Source organism: Pygoscelis adeliae, unplaced genomic scaffold (assembly GCF_000699105.1).
Source record: "Pygoscelis adeliae isolate BGI_AS28 unplaced genomic scaffold, ASM69910v1 Scaffold445, whole genome shotgun sequence".
NCBI lineage: Eukaryota > Metazoa > Chordata > Aves > Sphenisciformes > Spheniscidae > Pygoscelis > Pygoscelis adeliae.
The window spans coordinates 1,226,123-1,240,333 of record NW_008824894.1 but is presented as its reverse complement, the minus strand read 5'-3'; the positions used below and the strand labels follow the sequence as shown (position 1 = coordinate 1,240,333).

At 38.0% G+C, this 14,211-nt stretch overlaps 1 protein-coding gene across 1 annotated transcript in view; it reads left to right on the top strand.

The window, feature by feature from the left end:
• The window catches only part of CCDC57 (coiled-coil domain containing 57), a 32,404-nt gene that overhangs the window by 7,036 nt on the left and 11,157 nt on the right, over positions 1-14,211 (top strand). Inside the window, exons 2-4 of the mRNA XM_009324608.1 lie at positions 6,758-6,866; positions 10,639-10,781; positions 12,203-12,403. Coding sequence (XP_009322883.1) covers positions 6,816-6,866; positions 10,639-10,781; positions 12,203-12,403 — 395 coding nt within the window. The 5' untranslated portion in view covers positions 6,758-6,815. The remainder of the gene's footprint in view (positions 1-6,757; positions 6,867-10,638; positions 10,782-12,202; positions 12,404-14,211) is intronic.

Below are 14,211 nucleotides of genomic sequence, written 5' to 3'. Positions count from 1 at the left end.
CTGCTTGTCCTTCAGAGCTCCCGACGCGGCGGCACCCGTGCGTCTTGCGCCGCTTTCTCTGGGGACCCGCTGTCTTTCTGCACCCTTCCTGCTACTAAGTGCCCTCTGTCTGCTGCCTCTGAGTCCCAAGCATTGTCTTGCACCACCGTGTGCTCCTCTCTACTGCCTTCCCCTAAGGGACTTGACCTCGGCAGGCTGCCTGCCATCTGCTCTTCTGCCTCAGAGCAGCTGACCCTCTGGGCCCTCCGTGGGGCTTCTCTCCCCTCCTCCTGGGATCTGCTTCCTGCCTGCTGGCTGTCCCCCTGGCAGTGTTTTCTTTCTCTCCCTCTCTGCGCTGAAGGCGTACAAACCTCTAGTCCTGCAGGGTACTTGATCCCTGGCTTGCCAGTAGCATTGCCTTCCTCCATCCATGTGGCTGCCCCTTCCTGTCATCCCTGGGGATATTTGCTCTCAGGACTCGGTGTCAGTGCTCCTCATGTGTTGCCCTCTGCTTACATTCCTGGACACTCTCTAGGATATGTACCCATTTCTCAGTCCCAGGGACAATTGTTTCTATCCACCATACCTTGTCTTTTACTTATGCAGTCCCTTATGCCTCCTACTCTTCCGTCTGTCCTGCATAATGGCAGACAGAGCCTGACATCTGCCTATCTATCATGTACCCCACAGCGTAGCCCACCCCATACTTTGCCAGAGGTGTTTCTTTGCTCGGTACCTGACATCCCAGGTTTCTCTTGTATGTTATTGGTCCTTATCCTGTCTTCCAGCTTCTGCTCTATTTTATCTATTCTGATCAGATTGTATAACGCACAATGTATATTTGCTGTTTTATATGTTTAACCTTACTTGTAAGGTAAATAGCAAACCAGCTACTAGCAGTAAAGAAAGAGACAGCACACAAATGATGTTATCTTGTCAAATGATCGTCATAATTTTTTTCTTGGAACTGTGTCGACATAATTTCTTTTTGTTTGTTTGTTTTTTGCAACAATGCCACGGCACAGCTACTTAACAGTGTAGCTGTGGCCTATGCTGGTTGCTTGTCTCGTCATGACTTGCAGCACATAGTGAAACAGCTGTGCTAGTACTCGGGTGCTCTTGGTTCCGTCTGTTACTGCTTCATCAAGGAAAACAGTTGTGGCTAGAGATACTTAACTGGTACTAGCTGTGTGGCATTTTTTCTTCCTGTCCTCTTTTCTGTAGTTTTGAAAGGAAGAGAAGCACTCCCAGTTTATTAGCTCTGCTGGTCTGTTATGCACATCTTGTCCCTATTGTACCAAGAATATGTTCTAAGGATAGCAAGGAAGAGAGAAGCAAGTACAGCTTCTTTATACTTTGAACAAAATTTTAAAGCTTTACACCTCTTTGACAAGTAGGGGTTGTATGGAAGTCTGAAGGTTCTCACGTATTACTCTGAAATGTTCTTCAGCATCACCTTGTTCTCCTTATTTGGTTGAAAAGTGACGAGCTCAAACATGGAATCTAACTTGTTGTTGTTGAAGTAGCATTTCAGTAGTAACAGTTGCGAAATCTCCACTGAATCCGATCTGGCAACCACATTCAATTGTGTGTGATTTACAGCCAAGCCATCATTTTCCTTTGGTAAAGAGGCTGATACGAGTCCCGTTAGGCCCTTTTGTGGGGGAACAGGAGTACCTATCAATCACCGCTTTCTGGATATGCTTGAAGTAAGTGGTTGGATTGTAGTGGGTATCTTTGCTGTTTAGGTTGTATGGGTAAGCTGTGCTTGTTGTAAGATGTTGTCTCTTACTTAGATGTATGCTGTTTCCTAAGTCACCTTTTAATGTCATCATATATAGGTTTACTATTCCTCTTTTGACTGTGAGATATCCAGGCAATTGGTGCAATTTATATCTAAAATTACAGTTATTTCCATTATGGTCCTTATTGAAACTAACTTGCAATTAGAAATACTGCTGCTATCAAAGGCAAAATGCTCCCTTCTCCCCTATTAAATTGCATTTCTAAGAAATACAGCTCTCTGTGATGGAAAGCAATATTTTAAAATTACAGGAAGGCTCATTCATTCATATTTTTATATGAAATGAATGGTTCCTATGTTATATGTAACCCAAACTCACCTCAGGATACCACTTTCAATTTACCAGTACCATTAATTTAGGTAAGATATATGGAGATAGGGAGGAAGGTTGTTTTCATAGGAAACTGTGTGGTGCCTTTTAATTCTAAGGTAATTGTAGAGAGGAATTGTAAAAGAAGTATCACTTCTCTTAACCACCTCTTCCAAGAAAAATTGTGAGTTCGGTTTGATGATTTCAAGGAAGGAATAGGTTGGAGCTGTGGTCTTGTTTTTGATTCCTTACACAAAGGTCTTGTCTAATAATGTATTGCTAATTTTAGCTAATGAAGCATAAGTCAGGTTTTTAAAAGGCACTTACAAAAGTATTTTGATACCTTAATGGGTATAGACTGACCATAGTTTCTTTCAGTGCCTTGAGTCCAGAAAGCTTCTCATAGGCATTTTTTATCTTTAATGTATTTATGACTGGGGTAGAGGGGAGAAGAAAGTCAGATTTAGTTAATATTTTTAACTGTGGTAGCCATCAGATGCATTTGGAGCAACAGTAGCTGAAAGGAAGATACAGAAAGAACAAATCTTTCTTAGCATTGCGTGTCATAGGCAGGGAGGCAGTACTGTTCATGAATATCCACGACACTGACTTTTACAAAAGATAATTATTGCTGCTTACCCAAATGAAGAAGATATTACTTATGCTGTTTTCTACATGGTAGAACAATTTGAAGATTGCTAACAAGAAGCAGAATACAAAGAGAAAACATAATTTTATTTTAATTGCCTTAGGAATAACAGCAGAATTGAAAGGCCACCAGATCACTGTGTCCTCTAGCAGTGTTGTTTGCTCAGCGTACCTGGGAAGAGCAAGCTTGAGGTTTTTTTTTTATACTTGTCATGGCCGACGATCAGAGACTCATTTTTTGATTCTGGAGAATTAGAGTTGTCTAGTTGGTTTGTGAAGAAAAATATTTTTTAAATAGTGGCATCCTTTAGCATAGAGATATTGCATCACATTTGCTGATCTGGAAATCTCTCTTTCATTTAAAGAGATTAAAGAGCCGCTATTTGAAAGGCATGCTTGTCTGATTTGTTCTCTGCATCCCTGTGCTTATGCAGATGGGATTATCTGTAACCACTGACACAGAATAATACTGTACAGTGAGAGAAGCTGTATTGACTCCAGAGGTTTGGGAAAATCTCTGGAGAAATCTGAGCAGAAATTACCATCTTTTTTTTCCTTTTTTTTTTTTCTTTTTTTTTAAAGCAACCATGGTCCTTAGAAATAATGTTTTTTCTTCTACAGAGTTTATAATTAGATATGAGGGAAATATGGAGAATAAACAGTAGGAAGTGAAGCAGGTAAAGGGTTTTACCAGTAACAGCACCACCTCTATGTTGGTTTGTTTTTTGTTTTTTTTTTTTTAGTTTTAAAGATACAGTTAATGTTACTGAAATACAGCTATTTCCTCATAGCTGTTGGCCTTTCTGAAAAGTAACTTCAAGGTGGATTTGACTGTGGACAGAACAGTAGCTTTGTACTTCCGTGAGTAATTGTGGGAGGAGAAGACAAATGGGACACAGATGTTAATATTGTTGATATAAGAGAAGGCTGGACTGTGACTTGACTTGTTATGAATGTCTTCAAGAAAAGAGAAATATGCGTGCAGTTTACAATGACTAAATCTTTTTATGCCTCTATTTTCAATCTGAATAAAGAAAGGAGAAAATTATGTTTTCCCACCCCAGAATTTAGTGGCATTTCATAACTAATTTGGAAAGTCCCTGGACAATGCAGGACTATAAATAAAAGTAAATTCTGCTTCTAGAAGCGGCTAATGCCTGATGGTCCAGGAAACTTTACAATTTAAATTAATTACCAGTGAATTTTAAATTATCAGCTATGCAGTAGATCGGGAGTGACAAGATACTTGAGTTGTATTAGCTATCAGTCTTAACTGTCTTCTGTCAGCTCCTGTTTTGGATTTATAGTAGTGTTACAAGTGGAGAAAGAACTAAATGATCTCCTTCAGTGGAAAGAAAATAGAGCTACATGCTTGCCAGTTCCCGTGTCAAAAGAAAATGCTGCAAGATGTCAAAAAGCAACTCCAAGGCGGGCATGAAAAATTTAACAATTTGAAAGCAGATTTTGTCTATAACCTAAGAATTTTAGAAGAGAGAGATAAAGAGTTAGAACACTATGATGTCACAGTCACTCATCTGAAAACATCTGAAAATGTTAACCAGGCAGAGATTAGTGATCTTGGAGTACAACTGGGTGAAGTGGAGCAAATGCTTGTCAAGGAAAGAAGAAAAAGATGCAAACTTCATTATTGCTGTTGACAACACATTGAAGAACATAAATTAGAGCTGGAACAGTTTCGCAGGTGAGATGTGACTTCCTTAGAATAGTATGCAGGAAAAGAGAAATTTAGCTTCTCTAAGACGTATTTGGATTGGGATAAAGCAGTAACATCATTCATACAGTAGAGAGCACTTTGAGCATGGAGATATGATTATCTATTCTGACAGAGGAACACCTAGAACATGAACAGAGTGAGGGCTAACAGAAGCGACTTGGGCTATCTGTACACTTCCTATATCTTGGTTTCCACAGTGACTTGTCTCATTTCTGGCAACGTGTTAGAGAAAAGATAGCATTAAGTGAAAGTGAGGATGCTCTTAAACATACAGCGTCCCCCTACATAATTTACAAGGGTGTATGCTGGGGAGACGATATGACTGGGTGGAGATGGTATGATTATAAGGGAAACATAGTGTGGGGAGTAGAAAAGGATTTGTCGGAAGGAAATGCTTTTTCCTTGGGCGCTGAAACACCTCTGGGAAATGGGGTGAATCTGAAAGTATTAATATGTCTCCTGTGTGTTATATCAAGATGCACTTGTCTTCTGTGTACGTGAGGAGACAAATGATAATGGTATCAACCATTGTCAGTAATATTATCTAAGGTTGCTAGACATTAGTTGCTATATTGTGCTGTGGATTCAACACAAACAGTTCAGCCTTTCAGCTATTTTAAGCCATTGCAAGCTAATCTTACGATAGGAGTTGGGTTTGTGCACTCTTAAATACATTTTGTCCCACCTTCTCTGATAGGCCTCTGTGAAGGAAAGAAGTCTGTTGGGGCATATCCAGTCACAGGACCAAGATTAATGACTAATACAACCAATTAAAATGTGAAGATAGCTAAAGCAATGCACTTGTTTAGTTTGGCCATTCTCACTAATTTTTATTATTCTGTATAGACTTCTAAACCTTGAATAAGGGTTACATATAAGGGAGGGGAATAAATGCTTATTTCTTGAGATCTGTCTGCACATCATTCTTGTTTAATATAACTACTGTCTTCAGATATAATAGTATCTTTGGGATTATTCTCTGTTTAAAATGGTAACTGCTGTAAAGTGTTCTGGGTCAAACTGCATTTATAATGTGGAGATGGCTGGATAAGTTTTAAATAATTTTTTTTTAGTTATTAGAAGTGATCTGGACATGGATCTGGAATTCCTTATAGGTCACTAACTGATTGATGTTACTGTGGTTCTGGAGCATATGTAAATTCATTTAAAGCCAGTTCAGGAATTTTATATGGAGCGTATCCTTTGGGAATAGAAGGAGGAGTTTGAGTCTTATACCCATCACTGCCTTTTTGTCAGGCTGAGCTGGATACTGATCACTGAGCAGTACAGCAATTATTATTCTGATCTGCCTTGCCCTGGAGGGTTGTGGGATGAACATGGGAGGTGTAAAAGTGCCTGTCTAGACTACACTGAGATGACACTTCTGTTAGACTTTATTTATATGCATAAGTGTTGGCTATAGGATTCAGATTAATTCAGGTGAAGTGTAAATTTAAAAGCAAAATCTAGCAGAATATGAAAGTGAATATGCATTTAGCTGTTTGTGACTATCCAGTTTAGTTTGCAGTTCTGTGTATGTGGTTATTGTATAATCAACCTTATCTAACCAAATGCAGCGGTCATTCAGCTACATAAAATAACTGTAATGCAGAGTTGAATCTCATCAGAAGATTGCACAACTGCACAATATCAATCCAGGTCTGTTTGGCCATGTAACAGGCTGCATCAAGCCTGTTGAGTCTTGCAGGGATGAAATCCAAAGCTTGAAAAGGTTCAGTGTATCGTTAGATAACTTACTGGTCATGGTAGCAGTATCAGCTCTTCGAATTTGTTTTAAATGCTCGCCTTACTGGTATTCTTCCACTGTATCTCAGAGAAGCTTTTTCTGTTGATAGCAAGTAAGAATACTGGGGGGAGGAGAGGAAAAGATAGGGAGCTGCTTCTATTTTTAAATGTATCTACAAGCTCAGGTTTCTGCTGGGCAGCCCTTGTTTTGCAATTTCTTCTTAGGTAACAGAATTTTTTGGGTGGAGGAGGAATGCTGTTATACGTAAGTGGAAGTCTTGCACTACTTTTCAGTAGAACCTTGATACTTCATATGCAACTAACTTTTGAAGTATAGTTTTGAGAAATGGCATATACTGTTATAATTGGTTTCAACTGACTTGTGAGAAAAAATTTTGTGGTGACTTTCTTTAGGAAATTATAGCATCTTGTATTTATAGTTACGTGTTATCGTTCAAAAAAATTTACATATGTATGTCTCATTAGGTCACCAGAGATGCCCTTTAATGTAAATTTGTTTTATTTTTGTTCATAGCTCTAGGAACAGTCACACAGATCATCAGCATCAAGAGTATGTGAGCCTGAAACATCAGATGGAGAGAAAAATCCAAGAACTGGAAGGACAGCTTGCTTGTCAGAAACAGGTATAAGAATATGGAGAAACAATGTTGTATTGCTGTAGTGCCATCTAGCAATCCTTTTTTCAGTTTTGTTTTGGTTTTTTTTTATTAGAATGTTCTGGTTTAACATTGCTGTAGTTGTATAAGCTTTTATTTTTTGCCCTTTTTTGCTTAAATTGATGAGATCTGTAATGACAGTTTAGAAAATTATGCACTACTTGTGTAGTAGCTGTTGCTTTGCTTGTCTGGCAGCTGCCCCTTTTAAGGAACTGTTAAGCATGTATTTAGTAATCTGAGATTGTGTAAGATTATTTTATGTAGACAGCACACTGCTAAATGTGTTAACCTTGAAACTGCAGGAAAGGTCAACGTCTAAAAAGCAGAGGCAGCCTTAGGCAGGATGGGTAACTCTACGTTGTTTATCATACTCCTAGTTACAAGGCTTTTTTCCCTCCCTTCTGCTTCTTATATTGCTATCATTTAATCATAAAAGGATAATCTTACTAACAGTGAAATTTGACCTTCAACTGTGATACCTTAGGGAGGCATTACACCACATCTATGTATATTACAAACTTTAAAGAACAACAAAACTTTCCTTCTTTGTTTTTGTATAAAAATGTATTTGATATTAAGATGACTTTTAATTATTTACATATGAATGTGTTTAATCATTAGAAATAGAATGGTTAATTTTCGGCCTGTCAAGCAAACCAATATATAATATAAATGGAGGTGGTGAAAGAGATTGTTAGGCAATTACGTCTTGCACCCAACACCTGCCAATCCAAATCTTACTGCCCTCAGTATAGTAGTCCTGCTAAAATAATCCATCTTCGTCCAGGAGTCTTTTACCCACGGGCTTCCCACAGACAGTTTATGAACCTACCTGGAAGAGTATGAGCACTTCTCACTTGAACAATACTTGATAACTGGCTTGATTTAGAAGTTACCTTTGTGTGTTCTGTGGTTAAACTGTAATGACAAAGCGGATTAACTGCTGTTCACAAGCATAAGGGCACATCATCTAATACACACGATTTCTCTTAACTTTTTTTTTCTCCTCCAGTGTGGTATCTCCATTGTTCATGATTTAAACCAGAGAAGCACATCTTACGTGCTTGCCATTGGGTCTCTTTGCAGTCATTCCCCTTAACCTAACACATGATATTGCATCAATTAGCCAAAATCCCTTGTGACCTCGTCCTCTATGTTTATCCCCATTAATTCCGTATATGTGTGTGTATAAGAAGATGGATGTCCTAACTGCTTGTAGTACATACAGTACTATATACATAATAATCAATATCCTTTCTTCGTGTACTTATAATATAAATTTAACTTCTGTTAATATTTGTTATTTTATATTTAAAATTTTATTTAAGTTGTGGCAAAAAAGGCTGAAATAACTTAATTCAGTTTCTTTTTGTATAGCTCAACACTGTTCAGTCCCATTTGCTAAGTAAAGTGTCCAGTTTAAAAAAAAAAGAAAAAAAAACCACCACCATGCAACAACAACAACAAAACAAAACAAAAAAACCACAGCTTTTAGCACTGGGGAGATATAGCACTTTTCTGCTGCTCTAAAAGTTAAAAGAAAGTTCAGATATTTCCATAACGGATAGTCTTCAACGTATTACAAATGCTCAGATGTCTGTAGGGGAATTGAACTTTAATGTCGGTGAGGTGTTGGAGTTTTTTTTCTTAAAATAAGGATCTCCTTTTTTCCTTTTTTTTTTTTTTTTTCCCCTTCTTCTTTTCCCCTGTGGTTATGGAATCTGATCTTCTTTTGCAAAGGATGCCATTTGGCTGATGTCTTTCTTTAAATTCCCCTTTGGTGTACAGGTCGTGTTAGGGGACCTACCATACACCAGATGAGAGGTTTCATTCAGCACATTCTCTGCTCTAATGAAAATCAGAAAGATTATGCAATGATTAAACCCCTTGTACAGTGTTTAAAAAAGCCTGTGACAATAGTGTTTCCATCAGTACCATTGTACTGGTGTTACCTATCTAATGTTCCCCTTGTAGGAACTGCTAGCCAATTTGATGCAGAAATGAAAAAGGGAGAATGTGAGTTTCAAAAGCAGACAATTGAAATGGGTAACTTAGTTCTGTCCCATGAAGTTAAGGTAACTTATTTTTATGCTGTTACCCTTTACTCACAGAATGAATGCGTTTATTATAATCTCAATTCATTCCTGCGTGAAACACATGAAAAGATGACTGTTGTTGTTGCTGGTTTTCCTCCATCTATGTATTGAACTAACTGTTTCCAGGATAGCAGTAAGCAGGGATATTTGTGGTATGCATCTTAATTTCACTCATAGTGACTGGGTTTTTTCCTACACAACCAAAAACTATATGTAGGTCTTTGAAAGGCCTGTCTCATCTTTCTGATGCTAGTAATGAGGAATTCACTCTTCCAAAGTCTGTGTTCTCTGCATGTGCAGTCTTCGCTAACCATCATACAACATTACTTGGATGGTTCTCTGGTGCCTGTGTTCACTTGCTTTGGTGGTGGTTTAACTGTTAGCTTAATAATTCAACAAACCAAGGCGTATAGGTAGAGGGGGAAAAAACCCTCACATTAAACCAGCTGATAGCGTTGGGAAAAGCAGACAAGCTTTCAGAAAGAGGGCTTGTATGCCTGAAAGACTGCCAGCTTTTTCCAGCTGTGTTGATTTTTGTCTAATACAATAAATTACTTCTGCCTACAAACTTTACCTTGCCAAAGGCTTATTAGGGTAGCAAAAGGTTGCCTGGCCATTAGTGGTATCCATGGATTCCTGCATCTTGAATATTGACACAATTGGAGTTTAGTTTCTGGTTTTGTTTTCTTGCCTTGTCTTGGGCCTTCTTTAAAGGGCGCTGCTATAGTAATGGACCTGAAAACACTTTGTCTTATTGCGGTCTTGACTATAAAGATTGCATGACCAACTGCTGTTGACTCAGTAGGAACAAAGGAACTGCAACTGCATATATACTTATTAAATGTAAATTTGCACATATTGCTTACTCTGTGATATGCAATATAACTCTGATAGTACTTCAGAAGAAACCTTTAATCTTTGCAATTTTCAAACTTGAGTGCTTGATTAAATAGCTGCTGTTTCAGTTTCTAATACTGCTTGTAGCTGCATCTGAATGTAATAGCTCTCAGTAGGCCTCGTGTGCTAGATGCTGTTACATCTTCTTCTTTATGAAACATAGTGTCTATATTGAGTTATGTATTCTTTATATATATTTTTTTACATATATTATTTGCACCTGAATTGGTGGTGGAAGTGTTAAGCAAGGGAAGGAGAGCTCATCTGCAGTCATTTCCCTCATGTATTAGTGAGGTCAGCTGCAGGGGAAGCCAATAAGTCACTGAATAAAAAACTGTGTAAAAGGAATTTTAGGCGGATAGGAAGGGGTAGCATGCAGGATTAATGTTAATGTAGGTAATAGGTGTAGGAAGAGGATACAAAACAGATATTTAGCAGTAATATAGGAGTAGAAATCTAAATAACAGCAGAGGTTATAGCTTATGGGGAAGGTGTTTTAAAGTGCTTTGTTGATCTAATGCTTATACCATGCAAAATGTTACTTACAAATTAAAAAAAAAAACACTAACAAACAGAAGAACCACCCCCCCAAAAAAAAAAACACCTCACAACTTTCTATACTGTTTTGTTTATTTCTGGAGCTGATGCTAACACTTCAACTGTGTAAGGGCTCTGGACCTCTTAAAAAATTAGGTTATATCAGGCTCTCATTAGAACTCTTAAGTCTTATTCTTCTCCTTTCTAAGGTGAAGCTGCTGACCGGAGAACTGGAGGCCCTCAAAGAGACTGGAATGCAAACACCAGAATCACTGCAAACAGCAGAAATGTTCAATTTGAGACTGGAGAAGGAAAACCAGTTCAATGATTTTGTTGCTGTGAACGATGCTTGGTATTGTACAATTTTGATTAGGATCAAAATAAACTGCTTTTCACAGACTCTGCAACTCCACAACTTCTCTTCTTCACATACTCTTTATTTTAGCAACAGCTTGGGATGGTGTACGTAGATTAATTGATCTGGTAATATATATTGTTACAACAGAAAGAAGTAACCCTTTGTATGAAATATTTCCTAAGTCGCATGGATTCAGGTTAATTCTGCTACATTCTTTCTGGATGTAATCTGTCTCACTTTAAAAATAAAATTTTACTTTAGAAGTTTTAATGGTTTAATGGTAGCTTCTGCCTTTATTGCAAAAAGGAGTACCTCTTCCAAGCAGTAAATATAATGAAAAAACTTAGTTCATCCCAATTCTAGAGTGTGCGGCTAGTTTTGGTGTCTCATATTTCACATGCTTGATTTGAATCCAGTAAGTCCAGTTGTGTTCGGTCACAAGTTTATGCTTTCTCAAGCAGCTACAGACAGATTGTGAATATAGTGACAGAAAATAACTCATTCAAACCAGAGTATTACTGGGGCTTTTATCTTTTATGTTTTACTCATCACTAGTTCAAATTTAAGAAATAAGACTTACTCATAGTTTAATTGCTGTTCCTTCTGTTTTGCTTTAATCCTTTATATCCAAAATTTTGGATATATTTTGAAGATTTATATGCAGGTCAATTTCAGAGTGTAAGAACATTATGAAACTTGCTTGCATGTCTCCTTTTTTATTTACTGTTAGATTTGAGTTTTCTGTAGGCACTAGTTGGTGGTCTTTTCTTCTAACAACTCACTTCTTACTTGAAACCTGGTCTCTATTTTTGTGTGAGTGCACGCTCAGGAAACTAATCTGTGAATGAAAACTGAACATTCAAGGAAGCATTTTTGCTCCGTGGATCCCTACAGTCTCTTATTTGGGCCACCTGATCATAGCTGTCTTTCAATTGTTCAATTACTGTGAAGAATATTTTCAGTATGGTAAAAGAGTATGTTGAATGGAGTAGTTCACCTGTTAAAATAGCTTCTCTATGAGTCATCTTAAAAAAACAAAAAACCAAAACTTAAATTTAGGATCACCCTGATCCCATAATTAGGTGAAATACTGTTGTTCTTTGTGCTAATCACAAACTTAAAGTTCTGTGATAAATTGGAGTTAAACTCTCTGCAGTGGTATAAGAAGGATTCAGCCCTGGTCTTAAGTCCAGCTAAATAGGGGCATTCTTAGCTTGAAAAAACAACTGCAAAAGACCTCCCCACAACCTGTTCTACTGACAAGTGGATATTGATTTCTGTTTCTACTGCTTCCGACAATGATTCTTTGAATTTGCTTGAACCAAATTGATAAGAAAGTAAATCAACAGTCCTAAAAAATAACGTGCTTGTGTTGCTTGAAACCTCACTTCATTCTGTCTCTCTACAACTTCTAGGCATGAAGAACTAGCTCATGCTGCCAAGGAAAAGGATGCAATGCCAGCTTCAGTGAAAGAAGCCCAAGTCAAACAGTTTAAAAAGTTGAAGCAGCAGGTTAGAGAACTGCAGATGAGACATAGAAGTCTGGAAATTGAGCTATGCAGAAGAGAATGGAGTCACAGTGCTTGTTTAAGAGAGAAAGATGCTCTTATTAGAAAGTGAGTGACTTGATTTATCTTGTTTCATAGGCTGTGATGAAAGAAATTCAGAACATCATACTTACCAGTTTTGTGCCCAACTTACTTATGTGAAAAGCTCACAGTAATTCATGGTTAAACACATACCACACCTGGAGTACTGTGTCCGGTTTTGGTCCCCACAATTGAAAAAAGGCACGACGGACTGGAGAGGGCCACAAAGATGATCAAAGGGCTGGAGAACCTGCCCTGTGAAGAAAGACTGAAGGAGTTGGGTCTTTTCTCCCTGGAGAAGGCTCGAGGGGATCTCATTACAGTTTTCTAGTACATTAATGGCAGCTACAAAGAGGATGGAGGTGCTCCCTTTACAAGGAGTCACGTGGAGAAGACAAGGGGCCATGGGTACAAGTTGCACTGGGAGAGGTTTCATCTCAATGTAAAAAAGAACTATTTTTTTTTTTACAGTGAGAACAATCAATCATTGGAACAACTGCCCCAGGGACATGGTAGAGTCCTCATCACTAGAGGTTTTCAAGACATGATTGGACAGGGTACTAGATAATCTCATCTAGGCTCCCTTTCCCATGAAAGGTTGTACCAGATGATCTTCCCAACCTGGGCTGTTCTATGTTTTATGTATATTATTGCGACAAAATTTGTAGTAAAATTTCAGTATATTCATATAAACATTAGTTTTATGATTGACACAATCAAGAAACATCTCCTCAAGGTTTAACAAGAAAATGAGGTCACGTGGAAAAGAAAGATCTGGGAACCTAGAGAAAGGAACAACACACCAGAAGAAAAGAACATCTTTCATAGCCAGCCTGGAAAGAGGCAGCTGCCAGTCCAAGGCAGCCACTGGAAACTAAAGAATTGCTTAGGTGGCCTGCATTTTTATGACTGGAGATGCATGGTTTACAATATGCATTTGGCTCATGAAAAAGGCCCTTTGACCTCCTAATTAAAAAAAAAAAGTCATTGAACAGTTTTATATCCAAGATTGCATCACATGTTTTGTTAATTGTCTTAAGTATATATTAACATGGGGGGGGTTTCTTGTATGTAGACTTCAAGAAGAAACTAGTGCTAAAAACGGGCCAAGACTCTCATCTGATTGAGATTTCTAAGGAGTCTGCCTTTAAAGAATTCCAAATTCAGTCAATGCATGGACAGGAAGAGAAGTTGAGGGCACAGTTGGCCAAATTCCAGAAAGATGCAGAATGGTAAAGACTAAGACTTTGTCTAAAGTGACATTTACAACCAATCTTAAAGAGTGCCCTGAAGTCTTGACAGCTTTGTTTTAAAAGCTCAGCCATATGGCAGTCGAACCTGTCTTGAAAGCCCTTAAATTCTGAATATGAATTTTGTCTCATTTTGTGCAGCTCCTGTCTCTTCTCTTTCTGCAGTGTGTTTTCAATGTATGTATATGTAGCAGCCTTTGAGCTTAGGAATTTTACCCTGACAGTCCAACAACTTTAATTCCTAGCTCTTTTGTATCTCGTTTCTGTTATTAGCAAATGGGAAACATGCTTAATATTGTGGATGGTATTGCCAAGAGCAGTATCGGTATTGAAGAGCAGTTTATGCCGCTTGAGCTGAGGTGACCTCCAAAGCTGATTCTAAATACCCATACAGATGGACCCTAGGAGACTGCTGAGTTCTAAGCAATTAAAATACTTTTGTCCAGTAAAATACTTAGAGTGGAATAGAATAATAGATAATTTGGAAAATAGAACAAGGAAAGATGAGGACAGCAAGCAAGTCTGAGATGTAAAAAAACCGAAACAAATAAACAAACAAAAAACCCCCAAAACAAACACAGAACA